This window comes from Mobula hypostoma, chromosome 22 (assembly GCF_963921235.1).
Source record: "Mobula hypostoma chromosome 22, sMobHyp1.1, whole genome shotgun sequence".
Lineage (NCBI taxonomy): Eukaryota > Metazoa > Chordata > Chondrichthyes > Myliobatiformes > Myliobatidae > Mobula > Mobula hypostoma.
Genome location: NC_086118.1, coordinates 55731091 through 55755664, shown reverse-complemented (window position 1 = coordinate 55755664; position 24574 = coordinate 55731091). Strand labels below are relative to the sequence as shown.

General features: G+C 42.7%; 1 protein-coding gene across 1 annotated transcript in view; it reads right to left on the bottom strand.

Moving 5' to 3' along the window:
* Positions 1–4060: 4060 nt before the first annotated feature.
* LOC134336423 (serine/threonine-protein kinase/endoribonuclease IRE1-like) overlaps positions 4061–24574 on the bottom strand; it is a 124516-nt gene continuing 104002 nt past the window's right edge. Inside the window, exons 17-22 of the mRNA XM_063030641.1 lie at positions 22925–23124; positions 19749–19896; positions 15769–15896; positions 15476–15599; positions 12704–12771; positions 4061–10135 (exon numbers count right to left, since the gene is read on the bottom strand). Coding sequence (XP_062886711.1) covers positions 9914–10135; positions 12704–12771; positions 15476–15599; positions 15769–15896; positions 19749–19896; positions 22925–23124 — 890 coding nt within the window. The 3' untranslated portion in view covers positions 4061–9913. The remainder of the gene's footprint in view (positions 10136–12703; positions 12772–15475; positions 15600–15768; positions 15897–19748; positions 19897–22924; positions 23125–24574) is intronic.

Sequence of the window (24574 nt, the reverse complement as noted above, 5' to 3'; positions counted from 1 at the left end):
CCTGGCTTTTATGCTGCGGTACTGTTTCCCGGATGGTAGCAGCTGGAATAGATTGTGATTGGGGTGACTCGGGTCCCCAGTGATCCTTCGGGCCCTTTTTACACACCTGTCTTTGTAAATGTCCTGAATTTTATGTTACTATCAATGATTTGGATAATGAAATTGATGGCTTTGTTGCAAAGTTTGCAGATGCTACATAGATAGGTGGAGGGGCTGGAAGTTTTGAGGAGGTAGAGAGGCTACAGAAGGATTTAGATAGATTAGGAGAATGGCAAATAAATGGCAGATGGAATAGTGTTGGGAAATGTATGGTCATGCACTTCGTTAGAAGGAATGCAAAGGGACTTGGGAGTCCTTGCGCAGGTTGAGTTTGCGGTGAGAAAGGTAAATGTAAACAAGATAGATAAAGGAAAATCAGTTGATATTGTGTACTTGGATTTTCAGAAGGCCTTTGACAATCAGTTTGAACACCAACTGATTTTCCTTTGTTTTGGGCCCCTTATCTGGACCAGAGGACACAGCCTCTGAGAAGAGGGTATTCTTTTAGAACAGAGATGAGGACCCATTTCTTTAGCCGGAGACTGGTGAACCTGTGGAACTCTTTGCCATGGACAGCTGCGGAGGTCAAGTCTTGATGTATATTTCAGACAGAAATTGATAGATTCTTGATTGGTCAGGGCATGAAGGGATACATGGGGGGGGGGCCTGCGGAGGCAGGAGATTGGGACTGTGTGGAAAATTGGTTCAGCTATGATGAAATAGCAGAGCAGACTTGATGGGTCAAATGGCCTAATTCTGCTCCTATATATTACGGTCTTATGTTGGGGGAAGGATCTGGGTTTAGGATCTCTCTTTTTCTCTAACTGCAGTGAATTTGATCTGGATTCTCTGTGTTTCCTCCTTGACCACCAATTAACCTACAGCTAGTTGTTCCCTGTCCATTTGTACAGAACATATTTGACTGGTAAAATGGGTCTCAGACAACACTGGTCTGAGCACAAGGGTCCTGTATCTTTTCAATGTTTAGGAACCTAGAACCCAGCTCAGGTAAAGCTTCTGGCTAAAGAGAATTGAAACTGAAAGATATTTGGGGAAATTAAAAGAGATACACATCACTTGGAATTGTACCAACAATCCTGATTACTCAAACAGATTGGAATCCAGACTATAAGCTTCCAAGAACATGGCAGGAACACAGGCTAAAGTAAAAGAAAACGTAGAGTACCAAAAACAAGATCACAAGTACCCGAGACAGTGCTGATTTCAGGAAGTTATATACATCAAATAGAGATCATTTCAAATTGAGATATTGTTACTCCTAAGTGACCCCTTCAGTTCAGAAACAACTGTGAAATTGCTCAAACAACACACACAAAATGCTGGTGGAACGCAGCAGGCCAGGCAGCATCTCTAGGAAGAGGTGCAGTCGACGTTTCAGGCCGAGACCCTTCGTCAGGACTAACTGAAGGAAGAGTTAGTAAGAGATTTGAAAGTGGGAGGGGAAGGGGGAAACCCAAAATGATAGGAGAAGACAGGAGGGGGAGGGATGGAGCCAGGAGCTGGACAGGTGATTGGCAAAAGGGATACGAGGCTGGAGAAGGGAGAGGATCATGGCACTGGAGGCCTGGGGAGAAAGAAAGAGGGAGGGGAACACCAGAGGAAGATGGAAAGCAGGCAAGGAGTTATTGTGAGAGGGACAGAGAGAGGAAAAAGAGAGAAAAAAAGGGAAAGCATAATAAATAAATAATGGATGGGTTACGACGGGGAGGTGGGGCATTAACGGAAGTTTGAGAAATCAATGTTCATGCCATCAGGTTGGAGGCTACCCAGACGGAATATAAGGTGTTGTTCCTCCAACCTGAGTGTGGCTTCATCTTTACAGTAGAGGAGGCCATGGATAGACATGTCAGAATGGGAATGGGACGTGGAATTAAAATGTGGCCACTGGGAGATCCTGCTTTCTCTGGCGGACAGAGTGTAGGTGTTCAGCAAAGCAGTCTCCCAGTCTGTGTCGGGTCTCACCAATATACAGAAGGCCACACCGGACGCAGTATATATTGATTATTTATTATTCTTTCTCTTTTATCCCCTCTTTCTGTCCCTCTCACAATCCAGCTTTGTATCCCTTTTGCCAATCAACTTTCCAGTTTAGCTCCATCCCTCCCCCTCCTGTCTTCTCCTATCATTTTGGATCTCCCCCTCCCCCTCCCACTTTCAAATCTCTTACCATCTCTTCTTTCAGTTAGTCCTGATGAAGGGTCTCGGCCCGAAACGTCGACTGTACTTCTTCCTGTAGATCCTGCCTGGCCTGCTGCGTTCACCAGCATTTTGTGTGTGTTGCTTGAATTTCCAGCATCTGCAGATTTCCTCGTATTTGCTTGAAATTGCTCAAGATTGTTTGTGATTTAAGAGATCAGTTTTCAGAAAAAAATTCAATATTACTTTTTATAAGAGTGAAAATATTTAAATCATTAATTTAAAAAATCAAGTAAACCATCTAGAACTCACAAATCATAGGGCAGATCATGATCACAGTGGAACTAAAAGCTAATCTCTGAATGTAGGTCTCTGCAGTGCAACAGTTCGTCACTCTCCTACTGTAGCAGCAGACAGGAGACATTGAACTTGTTGCATCTATTTCTGGGGGAAAAAATCCTTTGCACTTTCCTCAGCTGGAGGTTGGGCTTTGCTAGCTGTTAAACTCCTTCGGGACAATTTCTGGGGCAGGTATCCCTGCTCCACCGAAAGCTTAGCTGTGTTCGGGCCACACTGCTGGACATTGCAATGATTTGGGCCAACAAAGATTGGTTTTCAACACCAAGAAAACCAAGAGCAGTTATGAAGGCTCGGACCACAGACACAGAAATGAAGCTCCAGGACAACATCTCATTACACCATCAGTCTACAGGCTATGACCCTCAGAGACTTGGGCTAGTTTACTTTTTTGTGACCATGTTGTTCTGCTATCCTAACTGTATGTGCTGTGTCCTGTGTGTGACTGTTGGTGCTGTGTTTTGCACCTTGGCCTGTGTTTTGCTCTGTTTGGCTGTACTGATGCGTATGGTTGAAATGACAACTGAACTTGAACTTCAAGTTCGATCTGATTATTGCCCTGAGGGTTTCTGTAAGCCAACTGTGGCTTTGAAAACTTACAACCATCAGGCTCCTTAACTGGTGTGAACAACTTCACTCATCTCAACTCTGAACTGATTCTACAAGCTACAGACTCACTTTCAAAGACTCTTTATGTGTTCTCGGTATTTTTTTTAATTTTAGAATTTGTCTACTTTTGCACATTGGTTGTAGTTTTACGTAAATTCCATTGTGTTTCCTTGTTTTCCTGCAAATGCCTGAAAGAAAATGACTCTGAAGGTATAATATATACATACATACACACACACTTTGATAATAAATTTTACTTTGAACTTGACCCTCGGTCACCATTGTGTTTTTTTTGGGGGGGGGGAGAGGGAGGGAGTGCTGCAGAGGGAAAAAATATTTCTGGATTTCATTACCTGGCATGCTCTGATTTTAATATAATGCTTAGCAACCAAGTTTAGTCATAAATCCTGCACTCTCAGTCTGATGGGCCTGTGTGTAAGATTTTACTGATTGAATTTCAGAAAGTCGTTAGCTTTCCTACTCCCACATCCCTGGCCCCTTGGTGATCCTTAGGGTCTCTGATCTTCCTGTAGGTGCCACCCAGTCACAATCCCAAAATCCCCAGCTTCCATCTGACTTTGCCAACCACCATATAAATATTATTTCCCACAAATCTGCTCAGCGGCCCACAATTCGGCTGTTTTTTCCTGATATTCACAATTTAGGTAGGGTTTCAATTATATCAGTTCAACGAATTGTAATAGTCTCAGGCAAACATTGCTGCAGGGTACTTCACAGGAGAACGATCAGCCAGAAATGGGTGCTAACAATGTTTAATTTAAAGAAAGCAGCACCTAGATTCTTAAAATGAACCTTGTTGGTGAGCACTTGCCTATAATCAACTAGATATACAGTTCAGTTTAACAAGCACCAAAATATACAGAACACAAATGGAGGAGATATTTCAGTATTTTATTGCATTAACCCAGAGCAACAGATTTAAAAAAAACAAATTACATTCCCAGTTTTTTAAAGCATGATTTACCATTGCAACTCTGCAAGCCTAAGACAATTTATAAATAATTCAAATCCAGTAAAAAAAAGTTCTGATCTGTAGATTTTGCTCATTTCTTGCACACTCCAAAATGATTAATGCTTTTCACAATTCATATCAAAACACATACCTAGGTTATGTAACTTTTTATTGATCAAATTTGTACTTTTATCACTGTAGTCGCACAATAATATAAATATATATTAATTGCTACGTCTCCCTCTCACAGCAACTGATACAAATTTCATAAACATTTCATATTATCAGCAATCTTCACACAACGAAACATCACTGAACAGTTACTCTGAAAGGATTTAACTGGTTGTTACCACACCCCTATGCTTGGGTGATTGATAAGCTTGTGGATTCAACTGTCAACAGACCACGGAGTTCTCTCACTGCCTGAAGTTAGCCGCTTAAAGGCACGGTTGTTCAATTATTACTTGAAGCCATGAGAAGCTTAAATTGAATATCATCAATTATACCCTCCATCTAAATCGGGGAGATATAAAGCTATGAAGGGTATAGAGAGGGTAAACGCAAGCAAGCTTTTTCCACTAAGGTTGGGTGGGTGAAAGTGAAATGTTTAAGGGGAACTTCTTCACTCAGAGGGTCATGAGAGTGTGGAACGAGCTGCCAGTGCAAGTGGTGCATGCAAGCTCGATTTCAACGTTTAAGAAAAGTTTGGATAGGTACGTGGATGGTAGGGGTATGGAGGGCTATGATCCCAGTGCAGGTTGATGGAAGTAGGCAGTTTAAATGGTTCGGCATGGACTAGATGGGCTGAAGGGGCTGATGTAGTGTTCTATGACTGTAAATAGCTAATCAATGACAAGTTGTTAGTAGAGCTACTAGGACTTGATGTTTCAATCCCTATGGTAAGACAGCACTCTTGATATTGGCAGTGGGTTTGGAGTGGTGACAAGGAGGGAGGGTAGGTACATCATCGGGGTCATCAGGTGGGCACCCTCCTTCTTTGACGTTCCATTGATAAACCCACGACGTCTCCAGAGGGCTCAACGGTGCTACCTGGCGTCCCAGATACACCCCCCCCCCAGTTCTATACCCTCCTGTCTTCATCTTGCAGCCCAGTTGTTGTCTTTCCTTTTAATCCAAATCCAATTGCTGCTTTCTTCTGCTGCATTTGACAAGGCCTTGATTGGTTGTTGGAGGGAGTGACCCCTCACCCCCATCTTCTTCAATAGACTGGTTGTAGATGCAGCAACGAATCCCCTGCATCCCACTTCTACAGGGAAAATCTTGGTCTTCCAGCCATTCTGGGCAGCTTCAGTTGCCAGTTCAGAGTACAGTACTTGGTCTTTTTCCTCTCATAAGCTCCTTTGACACCATCTTCCCATGGTACTTACTGTCAATTCCACAACATATGCCAGGCCGTTGTGCACCACAGGACCATGTCTGGAAATCAATGATCATCTCTAATTTTATTCCATTTTCTACAAACCCTTTGTCCAATTGAAGCACTTCATCTTACCACATGAAAAAGAAACATTTTGTAGAATATCTCCATATCTCTTTAATTTAGAGAAATTGGATGTCAATTATTTTAAGTAAGCAGTTTGTGCTGGTGTAATTTTAAAGACAAATAATTTCCATGGTCAATTTGCAGTTCATTTATGCTTCATGTTTAGGATGGAGGAATTTTAGGACTGAAATAAACTGCTGGAGGAATTCGGTGGGTCAGGCAACATCTGCAGACGGTAAGGAACTATCAAAAGTTTCAGGTCTGGACTGATCGATGGTCTCAACCTGAAACGACGGCTGTCCATTTCCCACCACAGAAGCTGTGTGACACAGAGTTCCTCCTGCAGCTCGTGTTTTTAGATTTTAGTATGTATCCAGGAACAGCTTAATTTTTTAAAGCACCTTTACTGTGCAAAATGTCAAAAGATGCTCTACAGAGTTATTACGAACAGAATTTGCTACAGACACGAAAGAGGAATTATGAAAGATGATGGAAGCCAAGAGAGACTGGCTTAAGGAACCTTTAAGGTGAGGTTTGAGGAATAGAAGGGTTTAGGAAAGAATGAAAATAGAGGATACTCAGAAAATCTGAAAAGGAAGAGGTGATCATCGCGAGATACAGTGGGGCCCTGGAGGTTTGAAAACGTGGTGGGAATTTTAAAACTGAGGTGATGGGAGACCAGTGTAGTCCCTGAGCACAGGGTAATGGGACAATGGCAGTTCAGGAATCATTCACAGAAACACTGTAACAACAGTCTTGTCTCTTGGTAATAATGACATGACTTTGGCAGCAGGAGGGCAGACAGGAGCTGTGTCCAATGCTGTTAGAATAATGTGGCCGTGTGCACCAAGAATCATCTCTGGGGAAAATATGATCCAACAGTCAAGTTCGAGTCAAAGACCAAAGACACTGACATCAATTTTATCTATATATTTATTGAGATACAGGGCGGAATAGGCCCTTTCGAACCGTCCAGCCGCACCACTCAGCGACCCCCGATTTAATCCCAGCCTAATCACAGGACAATTTACAACGACCAATTAGCCTACCAACCAGTACATTTTTGGACTGTGGGAGGAAACTGGAGCACCTGGAGGAAACCCATGCAGTCACGGGGAGAACGTACAAACTCCTTACAGGCAGCGGTGGGAATCGAACCCCGGTCACGGGTACTGTAAAGCGTTGTGCTAACCGCTACACTACTGTACTGCCCAATTTTTATAGCATTTTTTAGAGGATACCTCTGTTCATCGAAGAACTCTGCAGTGGAGTGCTGGCGATGCAGCTCAACTTGAGCCTCCAGTGTATTTTCTAAGTTCTGATGTAGGAGACAACTGGGGTATCCAAGGGCAGGTCTTTGGGGACACTGGCAAACAGGAGAAGCCACTGTGAATAATTCTCTGGACACTGTGAAGGATGGTTTGATCAACCATGTAAAGGCTACAGATAGTTTGAGAGTAAAAGGTACCACAGACTACCACGGTCAAACACTCAGGACTTGATTACAGAGTTTAATAAAAAAAAAGTTGTTTCAGTATGTCAGGACCAGAAATGTACTGACTGGAAGAATTCAAGCAGAGCTCATGAATGATACTAATGGATATGAGAAATCACCGCACACTCAAGGACTTGAGAGAAGGCACTTGGAGAAGCAATCAGTTTGCAAAGGGATAATAACGTCACATTTAAAGAGGGCAACAATACCAATGAGAGAGAAATGTTGCCAATATTTGGCACCATGGAAGCCAGAGAGAGAGGCAGGTGTTCGCTTAGTGAAAATGGGATAAAAAGATCAGGAGAGAGGTAAGAGAAACGGACTGAAGGAAGTCTGGCCAATGGGAGTCAGTAGACTCTATGGTCTCAATCTTAATGACAAACAAGTCCACAAGTTCCTCAGACTTGCCAATGGAAACAAGGGTGGAGAAAACAATTTCAGGACCATTATGGAATATTGTGCAAGAAGGCACATAATGGGCAAATTAAGGCATGCCATTATTAAATCCTGTATTTTATCACTAAAGCCATCATGTACAAATATAGCAATCTTTTACAAATGGCTGGTTGTCCCAGAAATAGTTTACTACAGGGGGAATCTAAGAGTGAATCAGCAGTTTGCAGAACAACACTTTACAGGTCAATTTCTAAAAGCAAAGGATGCAGTTTCAATTAATCTTGCATTTTGAAAAAGAATGAGAGTATTTGCCTTGTGAACTACAAACATTTGTAAATGCCTTGCATTTAAGGATCAGTGTGGATGCGTACAGCAGTGATCTGACAGTGTAGGTGGGCTAGAACAAGCTAATGGGCCTTTGGCATTTCACACAGGATCAGGAGCTGCCCAGTTCATGGCTGATCAGCATCTGAAGTTCACTTACAGAAAAGTTGACAAAAACTGTTTGGTCAGAATTGAAATGTTTTTTTTAAATGTCACTGTGGTGAAGATGATGTTGATGACATATGTGTGAGGAAGATTTTCACTTTGAACAACAATGGGAGAACTCCAGTGCTGTGGAACAAGTAGAACTTGAATGTGCACCTCAAGTGCTTAAATCACAATTCTACGTACTTACCAATCCAGTATGTACATAACAAAATTAAACGACAATGGAACTGCTTCATATGAACCATTAATGACAGATTAAATCTTTTAGTGCAACCGCCAAAATAGAAAAGAACAAAACTTAATCATATTTCACATACTCTATGATTGTGAAGGCATTGCTGGTTATTTTCACATTATTTTTCAAAACAAACCAACACAAAATTAACACTTGGCAGAAACATCTTACAAAACCAAAGCAGAAAAAAAAACACGCTCTAAAATCAGCTCTGTACATTAAACGCTGAAAAGACAAACCTTTTACTCATCAGATATAAAGATACCCCCCCAATAAATAAATAAGTTACTGCTTTTAATTATCAATATACTAAACGATTATGCTGATAATGAAAACATAGACTGCACTGTCTTGTGAAACAATGACTTTCCATTGTAAGTGCCAAATACAGATCTGTTACGACAATCCCAGGGAGACCAGGTACCTATAGCACAGGATGGAGAACTTTACACAAAGGATAGGACATATCTTTGCACTACCCCTCCCCGATGACCTGAACTACCATGTGCCATCTCAGATGAGAATCAATACACAGGAGCTGTGAGGGGCAGGGGAATAAAATAAGGAAATAGGAAGGCAAAATGATTTAGTAAAGTTTTTTTTGTAAAAACAACAGTTAACCTGGGGAAAAAAATGCAACAGCAACTGATCCATTTGCTCTCCACATGCCATCACTGTTTCCTTGACATTCCTGCACAATGTAGCTACCTTGTTCTACATTAGGCAGAGGACAGATAACAGATAATCCAGCCTTTGGTGTATTTTGCCCCAATTTAAACAGTCCTGTAGGCAGTACAGGCTGCTTGCATGTGTTAAAATACTGTTGTTCATCTACAGTGAAAACCTGGAAAATTAGCATCAGTATTTGGACTTAAAGATGAAAAAGAATTACATAAACAATGTAGAGACATACAACTATAAATTCAAAACTTTTAAAATAGGGACATTGCCCCAGTATAAAACCCTGCTCGGTGGGGCATGGGGGTCTGAAAGCACAGCTTTCAATGGGCTTACTGTTCTGTGTGGATATCCAATCTCCTTCTGCCTCAATATTCATTGCCCTGTTTATGGGAAATGAATTTAAGTTACCATTATTTCAATAGCAATGGACCAGAAAATGTTATGGATCACTATATGGTGCTGATCTGCCTTATTAATTCAGGTAAATTAACCTATGGTGGTGTAGGAACCACTCAAATCCTTAGAAGTGGCCTTAACCAAGTAAACATGACTGTCACCTGCAGACACGCTTATATTTCAGGATTTAAACTTGTTTGTGCATCCACTTTCAAAGATTAGAACTTTGAAGAAATGACACATACGATAGCCCAGAACAGTATTTGTCACCATGACTTTTCTTAAAAAATCTTTTCTTCCTGTGAGGAAAATATTTTCTTATATTAAAAATGCAGAGGCAGTCAAACAGTAGATCCAGTCACTGGAGAACTACGTTTACATTCTGCCTCAGATTATCCTGCAGATCACGCACAGCTTCCATAGGCACTTGAAAGTAGTTTGGCGACATCCTCATTTTGCGAGTGTCACTCTGCCCAAAGTAGTCTCTTTATACTTGCCACGCTGATCCTTAAAAGGCCCTGTGGCTGGAATGCTTTTTGTAATTGAAAAGTTTCCCTTTTCAACCTTCCATCCCTTGGTTTATTGGAAGTTATCAGGGACCAACGGGATTAATTGCCTTGGTTCTGCAGCTTCCTGGTAGTAGTATGGATGAAAGAGTCTTTCCTGGCTGCAGATCTGCATTGCCAGATATGTGTGGAGCAACAGATGGGGAAAACGAAGAGTGAAGTAGCAAACAAACTCATCCGGGACTGAGCCCAGAGTTTCCTGCACATCCTCAGGCAATTCTCTATAGTGGTGCTTCTGAAAATAAAAACAACAGACAAGACTTAGTATAGGCAAAAAAAAAATTATCTGACTTTCCGCTTATTACAGAAGTGCTGGCATCTCCATTTTCTAATTCTCAAAAATTTCAGCCCCTGCACAAGAAAAGCCGCACTTCTGTTCCATTCAATTACCTGTCCATGGGTGACTGGTGATCAATGGGCAGGGGTGGAGGAGCTGGGGAGAACATACACCAATAAATCACTGAAATAAAACTAATATTAAATTCAGCCAATCACTGAATATTTATTTCACTCCAAGGCTCTATTCCTTCAGGTTCTTCGAAAGGGGGATCTACCTTTTCCAAAAACTCCCTGCTGGAACCTACAGAGGCCTTTTAAAACAAAAACTTAACAGCATCTGAAATGTTTCTTCCCCCAAACTAATCTGATCAACCATTCTAGTTAGCCACCCCAGCCCTGTCCCTGCACTGCATGGTAAACACTTTAAAGCACTTTTTGTTTGCATTGTAAATATATGCTGATAATTATGTTTAATGCACATTTTATTCTCTATCTGTACTTTAACCTCTAACAATTCTTTATGGTTGTTGAATGTTGCTTTCTGTTGCAATGTCATGTCTTGACCAATACACTGCAGCATGTCCCTGATACGTTAAAGATATATGGTGAATAAAGTTGATCGTTGATCTGCTTCCGAGTCACTTTACAACTACGCTGACTGTAGAGGTAAATCACGTTTCACCTCCCCTTCAAGGGAGTGCCCCCCTGTCCCTGCCCTACACGAGGTTGAACTGCTTGTCTACGAGCTATTCACCACCACGTCAACATCAGCCGCACTCAGGCTGAAGCGAGATGGTCTCCTGTGTCATAAACCACACTGTCATGCTGACCAGGGCTTTTCGACACCAGTAACAAACTCTTCACACCCCCCACGTATACACTGATCACAGAGACATTATCGGTCACTATCCTGACGTCATGGCTGATCACTACCACAGGCTGCGTGTTGGTGCAGCACCCGGTGATATAGTTGCAGCAATGAAGACGCCACAGTTTGCTGCTGTGATGCAGATTGTGAACACCACTTGGAGGTTGTTTCTTCTATCAAGGGCCCCCCCTTTAGTCACCCCAAAGCTACAGGTACTTCATAGGTATGGCACTCCATCACAGACAGGAGCCACAAACTTCACTTCCCTGGAGCTATTCTGATAGCCTCGCCCACCAGCAAAGAAAACAAATGCATGGGAACACCATCACCTCCAGGTTCCCCTTCAAGTTGCACCCCATTCTGATTCATAAATGTATCACTGTTCCCAAATTCGGGAATCCCCTTCCCCAGCTGCATCGCGGGAGAACCTTCACCACAAGGACAATTAGTTGAGGCAATTAATTTCTCAGTTCTTCACACTTCTCACAAATGAATTCCACACACAAAATGCTGGAGGAACTGAGCACATCAGGCAGCATCTGTGGTGGGAAATGAACAGTTGAAGTTTCGGACCCTGTCCTGACGAAGGGATGCTGCCTGACCTGCTGAGTAACTCCAGCACTTCGTGTGTGCGCTGTTCAGGGTTTCTGGCATCTGCAGAATCGCTTCAGAATCAGGTTTATTATCATTGACGTACTGTATGTCATGAAATTTGTTGTTGATATGACATTGCTGCCTTCAAGGAGGTGGTACAGGCATACACTATATATATGAAACATTTAGAGGTGTGTGTATATATATTATTGGTTTCTTCAGTCAATAGACGTGGATCACACACTTCTTACTGTAATTTATAGTTATTTACTGTACTGCTGCCACATAACAACAAATTTCACGATATACACCTGTGATATTAAACCTAGTTCTGATATGTCAATGATAATAAACTTTGTTTCACAAATGAATTCAACTGCTAAATGACACTGGCAAATCAGAGCAGAAGTGCTCAGCTCTGGTCACCTCACTACAGGAAGGATGTGGAAACCATAGAAAGGGTGCAGAGGAGATTTACAGGGATATTGCCTGGATTGGGGAGCATGCCTTATGAGAATAGGTTGAGTGAACTTGGCCTTTTTTTCTTGGAGCAACGGAGGATGAGAGGTGACCTGCTAGAGGTGTATAAGATGATGAGAGGCATTGATCGTGTGGATAGTCAGAGGCTTTTTCCCAGGGCTGAAATGGTTGCCACAAGAGGACACAGGTTTAAGGTGCTGGGGAGTAGGTACAGAGAAGATGTCAGGGGTAAGTTTTTTACTCAGAGAGTGGTGAGTGTGGAATGGGCTGCCGGCAACGGTGGGGGAGGTGGATACGATAGGATCTTTTAAGAGACTTTTGGATAGGTACATGGAGCTTAGAAAAATAGAGGGCTATAGGTAAGCCTAGTACTTTCTAAGGTGGGGACATGTTCGGCACAACTTTGTGGGCCGAAGGGCCTGTATTGTGCTGTATGTTTTCTATGTTTCTAAATATCTGCAGTAAATTAAGTTTTAACAGCTCACCTAAAGGACACACAACTGCAAATGAATACAAAATATTTCATTGGATATTAACTGATTTATTCTAAAGCAGTGATACTTGAAGAATCGGTGCTGTTACCTTGTTCCTCATTGCACGTAGCAGATCTCGCACTGAATTCCCTTTGTATGACCGGAATTTTCGGAGATCTACAAAGAGAAGCTAGGTTGAGATTTCATACACTCTGGTTCACATCCTTGTTACCAACCAACAGACTCAGCAGAAATCAGATGGCAATCAAACCCAACGTTGACCCATTCTCGCGGAACTGTTGCCTGCCTTTGTATATCATGAGTTAACCTAACGTTGCAATATTGAGCTCAATTCCAAAGCTTTGGAGAGGGTGCTGGGACTACCAGCAAGTTTATTGCAGTAGGCCTTATGTGCATAGGGTACTTCATTCATTCGTCATGTGCCCTGTCATGTGACATGGGTGATCATGGTCTTTCCAGAACCATAGTTGTTTTTGGCAAATTTTTCTGGGCAGTGTCTTTACAAGACGAGTGACCCCAGCCATTATCAATACTCCTCAGAGAATGTCCGCCTGGAGTCAGTGGTCACATAACCAGGACTTGTGATATGCTGCTCATACAACCAGCCACCACCTGCTCCTATGGCTGCACGTGACCCTGATCGGGGGCTGAGCAAGTGCAGCACCTTCCCAAGGGTGACCTGTAGGCTAGCAGACAGAAGGAGTGCCTTACACCTCCTCTGGTAGAGCTGTATCTCCATCCCGATGCCCTACATAGGGTACAGATGCCATGAAAATGAGCTTTTTGCAGCAGCAGCACAGTCCATTAGAGACAAACATGAGACTTTAGTTATGTGGAAAGATCATATGCATGATATTGTCCCACATGGAGGGAGAGACTGAGTTGTTACCATGGGGTAATTAAAGGATAACTTTGTCCAGAGGCAGAAGAATTAGGAACAAAAGGTGCATATTTAAGCACAACAGCAAAAGAACCAGAGTAAACAAGAGAATTTTAGCATAATAAGACTTTTTCCCCCAAGGTAGAAATGACTTGCCCCAAGGGGGCATAATTTTAAGGTGATTGGAGGAAAGTATGGAAGGGGGGATGTCAGAGGTGCCAGGAGTGGTGGTAGAGACAGACACATTAGGGACATTTATGAAGTTCTTAGATAGACACATGGATGATAGAAAAACGGACAGTTATGTGGAAGGGAAGGGTTAGATTGATCCTAGGTAAAGATAAAGAGTTGTCGGAAGGTCCTGTACTATGCTATTCTATGCTTTATGTAATTTCTTGGCAATTAGAATTCACTTTCTGAAAATAAATCCCGTCATTACTTTTAAAGGTCAGATGAATAAGTAATTGAAAGGAAATTCTTAAACAAGAAGGAAAAGATGTGGGAAGTGCCACTTGGATAATGAGACAATATAGACACAGTTCAGCCAGATGACATTCCCATGTGCTGAACGAAACTCTTATACCTTTATGAAGCCTAACATGAAAACTTTGAAGCAAATAGTAAACATTTACAATTACATTAAATATACAAAAAACTGCCTATTTGTGCCTCTCAGTCAAGTAAAAGAGCATCTTTTCATTTTAAAATTAAAGTGAATTAACAAGAATATTCTGAGGCCTGATGACATCTGGAGTACTGTGGGTAGTTTTGGACTCCAGGCCTAAGAAAGGAAGTGGTGACATTGGAGAGGATCCAGAAGAGGTTTACAAGAATGATCATGTGAATGAAAAGGTTAACATACAGTTTGAAGAGTATTTGATGGTTCTGGGCTCGTACTCACTAAAGTTTAGAAGAATTGGGGGGGGATCTCATTGATGCCTGTTGAATATTGGAAGGCCTGAATAGAGTGGATGTGGAGAGGTGTTTTCCTATAGTGGGGAGTCTAGGACCAGAGGGAGTCTGCCTCAGAATAGAGGGACGTCCCTTTGGAACAGAGATGAGAGGAATTTCTTTAGCCAGAGGTTGGTGAGTCTGTGGAACTCATTGTCACAGACTGCTGTGGAGGCCAAATCATTCAGCACATTTAAAGCGGAAGTTGATAGGTTCTTGATTAGTAAGGGCATCAAAGGTTACAGGGAGAAGGCAGGAGTATGGCATTGAGAGGGATAATAAAAGTCTTGCAGGGAGTGGCATTGCAGATTCAAGGGGCTGAATGGCCTTGTTCTGTTTCAATGTCTTATAGTCTTTAAAAAGAAGGCACTGCCCTCTCTCCACAGATTACTATTTTGTTTTCTCCATGGATTAAGGCCATTCTCTTCAGTCTCAGTTCGGGCTTTATCCTTTTCCCCCCTCAACTGTCAACTCTTGAACCAGAGGGGATACTCTCACCTAACGTCACTCAAATGTTCCCACAGCCAATGAACGCACTCACAAGGGCTCTTCGTCTCATGTTCTTGATATTTATTGCTTATTTATTTAATATTATTATTTTGTTTCTTTTCTCTTTTTGGTTGTCTGTCTTGTGTGTGGTCTTCCACTGATGCTATTGCATTTGATTGCCCACAAGGGTTGTATATGGTGAGAGACGTGTACGTCGATAATAAATTAACTTTGAACTTTAAATTGCACTTTTTAAAAGCTTGAACACTTTGGTATGCACCTTATCGCAGACATTCCCCTCTGCTTTTTGCTCCAGTGAACTTCCTTGTGTGACCTCAGTTTAAAATGTGAGAAACTGGGCTTCATTCTGGGTCAGTAAGTGGGAATCAATTTGACAAAGCTAACTCTGATCCCATTAACATAGTTCAGCACTGAGGAAAGGAAAATGAGTAGCACATTCTGTAAAACAGTGGTAAGGATGAATCAGCAGGGTTTAAAATTAAGCAATTAGTTAGAGCAAAATCCATACGATGTACCCACCTGTCTGCAGAGGCACAGTGATATGAAGTTTCCAGTCACCCTGAACAACACCTCTCCCTCCTCTCTCCAATTCCTTTACTATTGGTCCATCCAGAGGCTCCTTTTCTATTCGATCACTGACATCCTGTAACAATTAATCCAGAAGTGACTTAATTGGCGAATAGATCTACAGAGAACAGCTTAGAAATGTTCCAGTTCTGACACACGTGGAAGCTTTCAGCTTCACAGACCATCATTTGTATTTGCTGCAGAATAAGATATTTGGCTTGGCATTGAACGAAATCTGAGCAAACCTGGAAAAACTGAAGCTGCTTCTCGAGACTCCAAAAGAAAGGATTTTTCAGGACACGCTTGGCAGAGGGGCGTTTTTGAGGGTCCACGTTTATCATCTCTTGAATTAAGTCGCGAGCAATAATATCATCTAGAAAGAGAAGCAGTGAATTACTGATAAATTTACCTTATTATTTGTTAATTAATTACTGTCAGTTATATGTACTGTGCTGAGAACCTTGGACCGGAGGAACATTATTTTGTTTGGCGGTATACATGTACTATGGTTGAATGACAATAAACTTGAAATACATTCACAGACAGCAACCTCTCGATGTGCCCACCTGATGAAAGAGCAGTCAGGCTCTGTTTGATTGCCATTTCTACCCCAATCTCCCAAATACAAGATGACCAAGCCAAAGGACAAGAACTTATGGCCCAAAAATGCTCATCATTTCTGATGACACATCAGTGTCCTGAAACTTACCTGTTTTCTCTCCAAAGACACTCATCGAGTGCTTCCAGTATTTCAGATTTCCAGCATCGGGGACACTTCAAAGTCAACTCAAAGTAAATGTATTATCAAAGTGTGTATAATAATGTTCAAAACTCTTAGCCAGAGTGCCTCAGACTTTTGCACAGTACTGTACTGTCTCCACAATAAAAATTCATGACATATGCGAGTGAAGGCAAACCTGATTCTGATCTGGGTATCTATTGTGGACTGAGTGGGAAGGGGACAGAAAGAGGGAAATCATGGGAGGGAAAAGGGGAAGGGATCGAGGAGGGAGCGGGAAGCACCAGAGAGTAATTATTCCGTAATGATCAATAAACCAATTGTTCGGAATCAAGCGACGTTGCCTGGTGTCTCAGGGCTGGGTGTGTCTACACCCACACCACCAGAACCCCCACCCCTGGCACTTCTTCTATGCAAATTGTCCCACACCCCTCCATCCTCACCACTCCCAATATCTTTTGCTGCCACCAGATTTACAAACTCACTCTCTGCTTCATTTTGACAAATACAGTACTGTGTAAAAGTCCTAGGCACCCGAGCTGTATATACAGTATGTGCCCAAGACTTTTACAGAGTACTGTACTACTTTGAGATTCATTTCTTTCAGGCATTCACAGGAAAATAAAGAATTACAATAGAATATATGACATAAATTAAAAAAGACTGACAAACAACCAATGTCCAAAGTAGAGCAATTGAGCAAATAAAAGAATAGGTAATATTGAGAACATGAGTTGTAGAGTCCTTGAAAGTGAGTCTGTAGGTTGTGAAATCAATTCAGCGATGAGGTGATTGAAGTATGCACACTGACTCAGAAGCCCGATGGTCGTAGGTTCCTGAGCCTCTGGCGTGGGTCCTTGATGACTGACGCGCCATTCTAGTGATAGTAATTCATGTAGATGTGCTCAGTGGTGGGAGGGCTTTGTCTGTGATGGCCTGGGCTGTATCCATCACTTTCTGTAGACATTTCAGCACATTTCATATTTGTTGCTTGGAGAAGGGAATACGCCATTCCCAAGGATTGACTGGTGAACCTTTGTTGCACACCCCCTACGACAAGTATGTCAGAAACTCAAAAGATTCTGCAAATGTTGAAATCCGGAGTAATTTCCAGCATCTGCAGAACCTCTTGCACTCCTTTAGGAAAGAAAGAAGCTCTTTTTCTCTTGAAGCAGGGTCACAAGTTTGTGTGTGTGAGAGAGAGTGTGTGTGTGTGTCTCTGTCTCTCTCTCTCCCCCCCCTCCCTCCCTCTCCCCTATATTGTTTCCCTGGTTAAGAAAAACAAATTTGCAGAGTTCTCCTGGTGTGATCTCACCAAGGACCCTGTATAATTTCAGTAAGATACCGTTGTCCTTTATTGAAACCTTCTTGCAATGAATGTCCAAGTGAATTAAATATTCGCTGCATTGCACGTTTGCTAGCAGTGTCTGATGTGCAAGGATACCCTGATCACACTGTGCAAAAATGTTCACCAACTTAATCACTAGTTAAATCAACAGTGAAAAATGGAGGAGTAAGAGGGGGAGAATGGTTAGATTAATCTTGTACAACCTCATGGGCTGAAGTACTGTGCTATACTGTTCTATATTTTTAAGCAGGAATAACTGTACATGAACCTGTGGTGTGTGTCCCAAGGCTCCTCCCTCTGCTCATAACCAGGAGATCACAGCCTGTACGGATTGGAAACAACATCTCCCCCTCACAGACAATCAACACTGGCTCACCTCAGGGATGTGTGCTTAGTCCACTGCCCTACTCTCTCTCTAGTCATGACCGTATGGCTAAGCATAGCTCAAATGTCATCTATAAATTTGCCGACAATACAACCATTGTTGGTAGAAACTCAGATGATGACAAGGGGGCATACGGGAGCGAGATATACCAGCTAGTTGAGTACTGCCACAGCAACAACCTTGCACTCAATGTCAGTAAGACCAAAGAGCTGATTGTGGACTTCAGGGAGGGTAAGACGAGGGAACACACACCAATCCTCATAGAGGGATCAGAAGTGGAAAGAGTGAGCAGTTTCAAGTTCCTGGGTGTCAAAATCTCTGAGGATCTAACGTGGACCCAACATATCAATGCGGCTATAAAGAAGACAAAAAGCGGCTATATTTCATTAGGAGTTTGAGGAGATTTGGTATGTAACCGAAGACACTTGCAAATCTCTAGATGTACCGTGGAGAGCATTCTGCATCACCATCTGATATGGGGGTGGGGGCTACTACACAGGATCAAAACAAACTGCAGTGTTTTAAACTTGGTCAACTCCATTATGGGGAGTAGCCTCCACAGTATTGAGGACATCTTCAAAGGTCGATACCTCAAAAAGGTGTGTGTGTGTGTCTGTGTGTGTGTACACACACAGACACACACACAGATATATATACACACACACACTGACTGGCCTGCTGCGTTCACTAGCAACTTTGATGTGTGTTGCTTGAATTTCCAGCATCTGCAGAATTCCTGTTGTTTGCACTTACTGTAATGCAGTTTTTTTCTCTATTATCATGTATTGCATCGTACTGCTGCCACAAGTTAACAAATTTCACGACATATAAAACTTAGGAAGTTAAAATCAGGTTGACTACTGCACAGGTTGACTCTGTGGTTAAGAAGGCATACAGTGTATTGGCCTTCATCAATCGTGGGATTCGGTTTAGGAGCCGAGAGGTGATGTTACAGCTATATAGGACATTGGTCAGACCCTGCTTGGGGTACTGTGCTCAGTTCTGGTCACCTCACTACAGGAAGGATGTGGAAACCATAGAAAGGGTGCAGAGGAGATTTACACGGATGTTGCCTGGATTGGGGAGCATGCCTTATGAGAATAGGTTGAGTGAACTTGGCCTTTTCTCCTTGGAGCGATGGAGGATGAGAGGTGACCTGATAGAGGAGTATATGATGATGAGAGGCATTCATCGTGTGGATAGTCAGAGGCTTTTTCCCAGGGCTGAAATGGCTAGCACGAGAGGGCACAGTTTTAAGGTGCTTGGAAGTAGGTACAGAGGAGATGTCAGGGGTAAGTTTTTTTTTTAAAAATGCAGAGAGTGCTGAGTGCGTGGAATGGGTTGCTGGCAACGGTGGTGGAGGCAGATATGAAAGGGTCTTTTAAGAGACTCCTGGATAGGTACATGGAGATTAGAAAAATAGAGGGCTATGGGTAACCCTCGGTAATTTCTAAGGTAAGGACATGTTCGGCACAGCATTGTTTTTTATGTTTCTATATTAAACCTGATTCTGATGTTCTAACACTAAAGGCCTTTGCTTTCCATACCCAAGAGATGATTTGACATTTATTCACATTATACTACATTTATTGTGCATTTTCAAATTCACTCAAAGGCTAAATTGCTTTGCCTTCTCTTTGCAATTCATAATCCCACCCAACTTCATATTTTAAATATTACTTCCGTCCCTCATCCAAATCAAGAAAGCTTCCGGTCTAAGGAGTTTTGTTAGGGCACCAATGTTAAGACTTACCATGTACATCAGGTTTTAAATGCTGAAGGTTGCTGACACCCAGTAAGATATTGGCCTGTCGCTGCAGGGCCTTTCCGAAAGGGTGACTCCCTTCTGAAATCACATAATAGAACACACAGCCAGCGGAGAAAATATCCACCACACATGTCTGAGGAGAGACAAACAAACGTTAGCTTGCAACATATCTGTCCATATCAGCGGTGGCTCACTGAATATCAAAGTTCAAAGTACATATACAACACCGAGATTTGTTTTCCTGCGGGCACTACTCAATAAATCCAAGAAACATAATAGGATCAATGAAAGACCACACACAACAGGATGGACACACAACCAAAGTGCAAAAGGCAACAAACTGCAAATACAAAAGAAAAGAGGAATAATAATAATATATAAATAATCAATAAACATTGAGACTATGACATGAAGAGTCTTTGAAAGTGAGTCCATAGGTCGTGGGAACAGTTCAGTAATGGGGTGAGTGAAATTGAGTGAAGTTAGCCCCACTGGTTCAAGAGCCTGATGACTGAGGGATAATAACTGTTCCTGAACCTGGTGGTATAAATCCTGAGGCTCCTGTACCTTCTTCCTGATGGCAGCATCGGGAAGAGAGTATGTCCTGGGTGGTGGGGGTCCCTGCTTTCCTCTGTGCAGATGGACGGGGCTATATTCACTACCTTTTGTAGGACTTTCCATTCAGAAGCATTGGTGTTTTCATACCAGGCTGTGATACAGCCACTCAATATATTCGCCACCACACATCTTACAGAAGTTTGCCAAATCTTTGCAAACTCCTAAGGGAGTAGAGGCACTGTATGCTTTCTTCGTAACTGCACTTATGTGCTGGGCCCAGAAAAAATCCTCTGAAATGATAACACTGAGAAATTTAAAGTTGCTGACCAACCCCAACTCTGATCCCCTGGTGAGGACTGGCTTATGGACCTTCAGTTTCCTCCTCCTGAAGTCAATAATCAGTTTCTTGGTCTTACTGACATTAACTGAGAGGTTGCTGTTGTGCCACCACTCAGCCAGATTTTCAATCTCCCTCCTCTGAATCGTCACCATCTTTGATTCGAACAGTGGCAGCAGTGTCATCAGCAAACTTCAATATGGCATTGGAGCTGCGCTTAGTCTCACAGTCATAAGTATGAAGTGATTCGAGCAGGGGGCTAAGCACACAGCCTTGTGGTGCACCCATGCTGATGGAGATTGTGAAATGTTGTAAACACAAAATAATCTGCAGACGCTGTGATCAAAGCAACACTTTCAGTATGCTAGATGAACTCAGCAGGTCGGGCAGCATCAGTTAGAAACGATGAGTCGACATTTCGGGCCGGAACACTTCGCCAGGACCGAAGAATGAAAGATGGGGAAGGATTTGAAGAATGCTTGTAGCTTCAGTTGAAAGACCAGTAATCTGAAAGACAATCAGACTGTGGTCTGCAAGTAAAGAAATTGAGGATCCAATTCCACAAGGAGGTATTGAGGTCAAGGTCTTGAAGCTTACTAAATAGTTTTGAGGGGATTATAGTATTGAATGCTGAGGTGAAATTGATAAAGAAAATCCTAATTTATGCACCTTTAGTGTCCAGTTGTTCCAGGGTTGAGAGAAGAGCGAATGAGATGGCATCTGCCGTGGACCTGTTGTGCTGGTAGGCAAATTGGAGTGGAGCCAAGTCACTTCTCAGGTGAGAGCTGATATGTTTCATTACCAACCTCTCAAAACACTTCATCACTGTGGATGCAAGTGCTCCTGGATGATAGTCATTGAGCAGATTACCACGTTTATCTTAGGCACCGGTATAACTGAAGTTGACTTGAAGCAGGTGGGTACCTCAGACTGCTGAAGTGAGAGGCTAAAGATATTGGTCAACAGTTCAGCCTGCTGATCAGCATAGGTCTTTAGTACTCAGCCAGGAACCCAGCTGGGCCAAATGCTTTCCATGAATTCACTTTTCTGAAGGATGCTTTCAAGTTGACCTCAGACTGAAATCACAAGGCCATCAGGGGATATGGGAGTTTGTGAAGGTTCCTCAGAGACTATTGAACAAGGAAATAGGGAGACTACAGCAAATGAAATATTAAAAATTAAAAACAGGATTGAAGTAGCATTAATGTAAGTGGGTATTTATAGCTGGCAGAGACTAGATCAAGGATTAGCTTTACTTGCCATATTCATTACATGTATTAGCTGGGGTGTATGGAGTGTCAGGGAGGGGTAGCACCTCTGGTGGGGGAACATGTCGTGTCCTTTTCAGGGCAGTTTGTCCACCTCTGGTCCCCACCTGGCACTCAGCTCTCACTTGTGGCTCCCCGTAGCTGTTTGCCTGCGACAGCGGTCACACCTCGGGCAACGGCTTCGACAAGCCGGCTAAACCAGGTGAGGGTAGCCGACGGGTCTCAAACCCTCGGTGTGATAGGGAGTTGTCTATCCTAGCATGTGAAGACAGACTCCGGCGGATTGAGCGGACGAGACCAATGGTAGGTCCAACGGTCAAGAAAGCAGTCTCTGCAAGCGTCGTGGAACGTATAGAGCAGGACAAGACACAGAAGATGTCCTGGTCATCCACTGCGCCTAGTCCCATCTCCAGCCGTCTTGACTCCGTCGTGCCACTGGATCCAGATGGGAATTGGGAAGAGAGAGTGAGGCTGACGCTGCGCAACTCTCCCTCACTTAAATCCAAATCAAGCGCTAGTCTCGACACCATCCGCCAGCTGGTGGCGCAGTGACATCAGCATCGAACTCTGGAGCGAAGGTTCCCGAGTTCGAATCCAGTTGAGCCGCTCCCCTTGAGCATGGTGGTTATGTGCTTCCAGGCATTAGTACCGTCTGGCTCACAGGGGGGAGAATGCTGTCTTCACAAGTCTGCAGTTTTTTGTGGTCACGCGCAGAGCAGTTGCTGCACCAAGATGAGTTTCTATTACCAATAATAATTGGTAACTGTCGACAGCTGCATGCAAAATCTCTCTATACTCCTGAGGAAGTAGAGGTTTTGGTGAGCATTCTTGGCTGTGGCAGTATATGATTTCCACACCAAACACCAACTTGCGTAATCCCTGTGTAAAACCCTCTGCTATCACCTTCAGTCTGTAACCCAGCTCCGAGCCCTCACAGTGAACGACAACTGCTGGCTTGTTGATACACCGATTATGAGAGACAGCTCTGATGAACTCACCGGATTTGCTTTGCAGTCTTCATTCAGCACCTCTGGAGCGATCCAGCCCTCAGTGCCTGGTACCCCTGACCTGCGGCTGAAACTGTGCCTGCCCACTGCCAGCTTCTTGCAGAGACCAAAGTCGGAGATCATGGCCTTCACTCTCCCGTGGGCATTGGGCATGGAGATCAGTATGTTGTGTGGCTTTAAATCTCTGTGGACTGAGAGAGTTAGGGCATATTACAGAGACATAAATGACAACACAAATCTAAATGACCATTCAAAGAATGCCAAAACTAAGTAAAAGTAATGAAGCAGCTGGGTTATTGTCTGATAACACTGGACAACAAAGATTTTGCTTCCTGAATACTTTAGGATTTACCTTAGGGATCTTGGGCTGCTGATCATGAGATCATGCACCACTTTATTGAGATTGCCTATATTTGTTATTCTACTTCATAGTTCAAGTCAGAATATCTGATGTCAAGATTAAGGAAGGGATTTTTGTTGGTCCACAGATCGAACAGGTCATCAGTGACAGGCAATTCGAATAACTTCCAGTGGGACCAGAGAAAAGTGAATGGAAGGCATTTAAGGATGGTGTTGAAAATTTTCATGGAAACTACAGAGCACCAAACTACGTGCAGCTGGTCGACAACATGCTTCAAGCATACACAACCATGAAGTGCAACAAGTTACTAAAGATTCATCTTCAGCATTCCCATTTAGATTCCCTGCAAATCTCGGTGCTGTCAGAGACGAGCATGGTGAAAGGTTTCACTAGGACACTGTGGTCATCGAGAATCAGTATCAGGGCAAGTGGAATCCATCAATGCTAGCTGATTGTTGTTGGACAGTTAAGCAAGGAGCCTCAGACACTGAGTACAAATGAAACATTTTTAGCTTGGTTGAACTGTTGCGAAGTGTCAGAACCACTATGCAATTAAAAGCATTATATTCAATAAAAGTTAATTTTTTGTTTCTCCAAATTCCTATGTGATACAAGTAGTCTGAAATTATATTTGTGTTCAGCTTCAAGCAGTCTACCATAAACAAAAAATTCTCAGGAAGCAACACTTCCGAAAAGTTTGTTGTCTCGCCAGAGTCTGAGGTTTAGTTTAAAAGCTACAATATTTAATTTGCACCTTAAGGTAACTTGACATCTACTGCCATCTAATGGTTTGGTTAGTAATTGTGATCAGGAATTCAATGAAAGTGTAACAGTAGCTTTGAAAAATTATTTGGAGAGTCAGTTGCACTAGAGAGGCAGGGCTTCAGCCAATACATCTTGCCAAAATTTTGCCCATCTACACTAAATCCATTCACTTGTATTGCAATTAAATTTCAATTAAGTAAAATTCTCTGTAGATCTGTGGGGACAAACTGGAAAGTGCAAACAAACAGTTCACGCACGCATTATGCACTGCCCGGCCTCCTTTGGAACTGGATTACTGCATGATCCCATGAATAATGACCCTTCTGCTAGAGCAGCTGAGACAAAGGGAGCGAAATACATTTATGAAATACTGGTTTCTCTGCTGTAACTTCCTGGAATACTCAATAGCAGTTGATTCAATTTGTCAATACAACTGTGCAAGGTGGTTAGTACATTACCTCAAATAAATCCCACTACCTGCAATCACCATCACTTGACCCAGATATTGGACAACT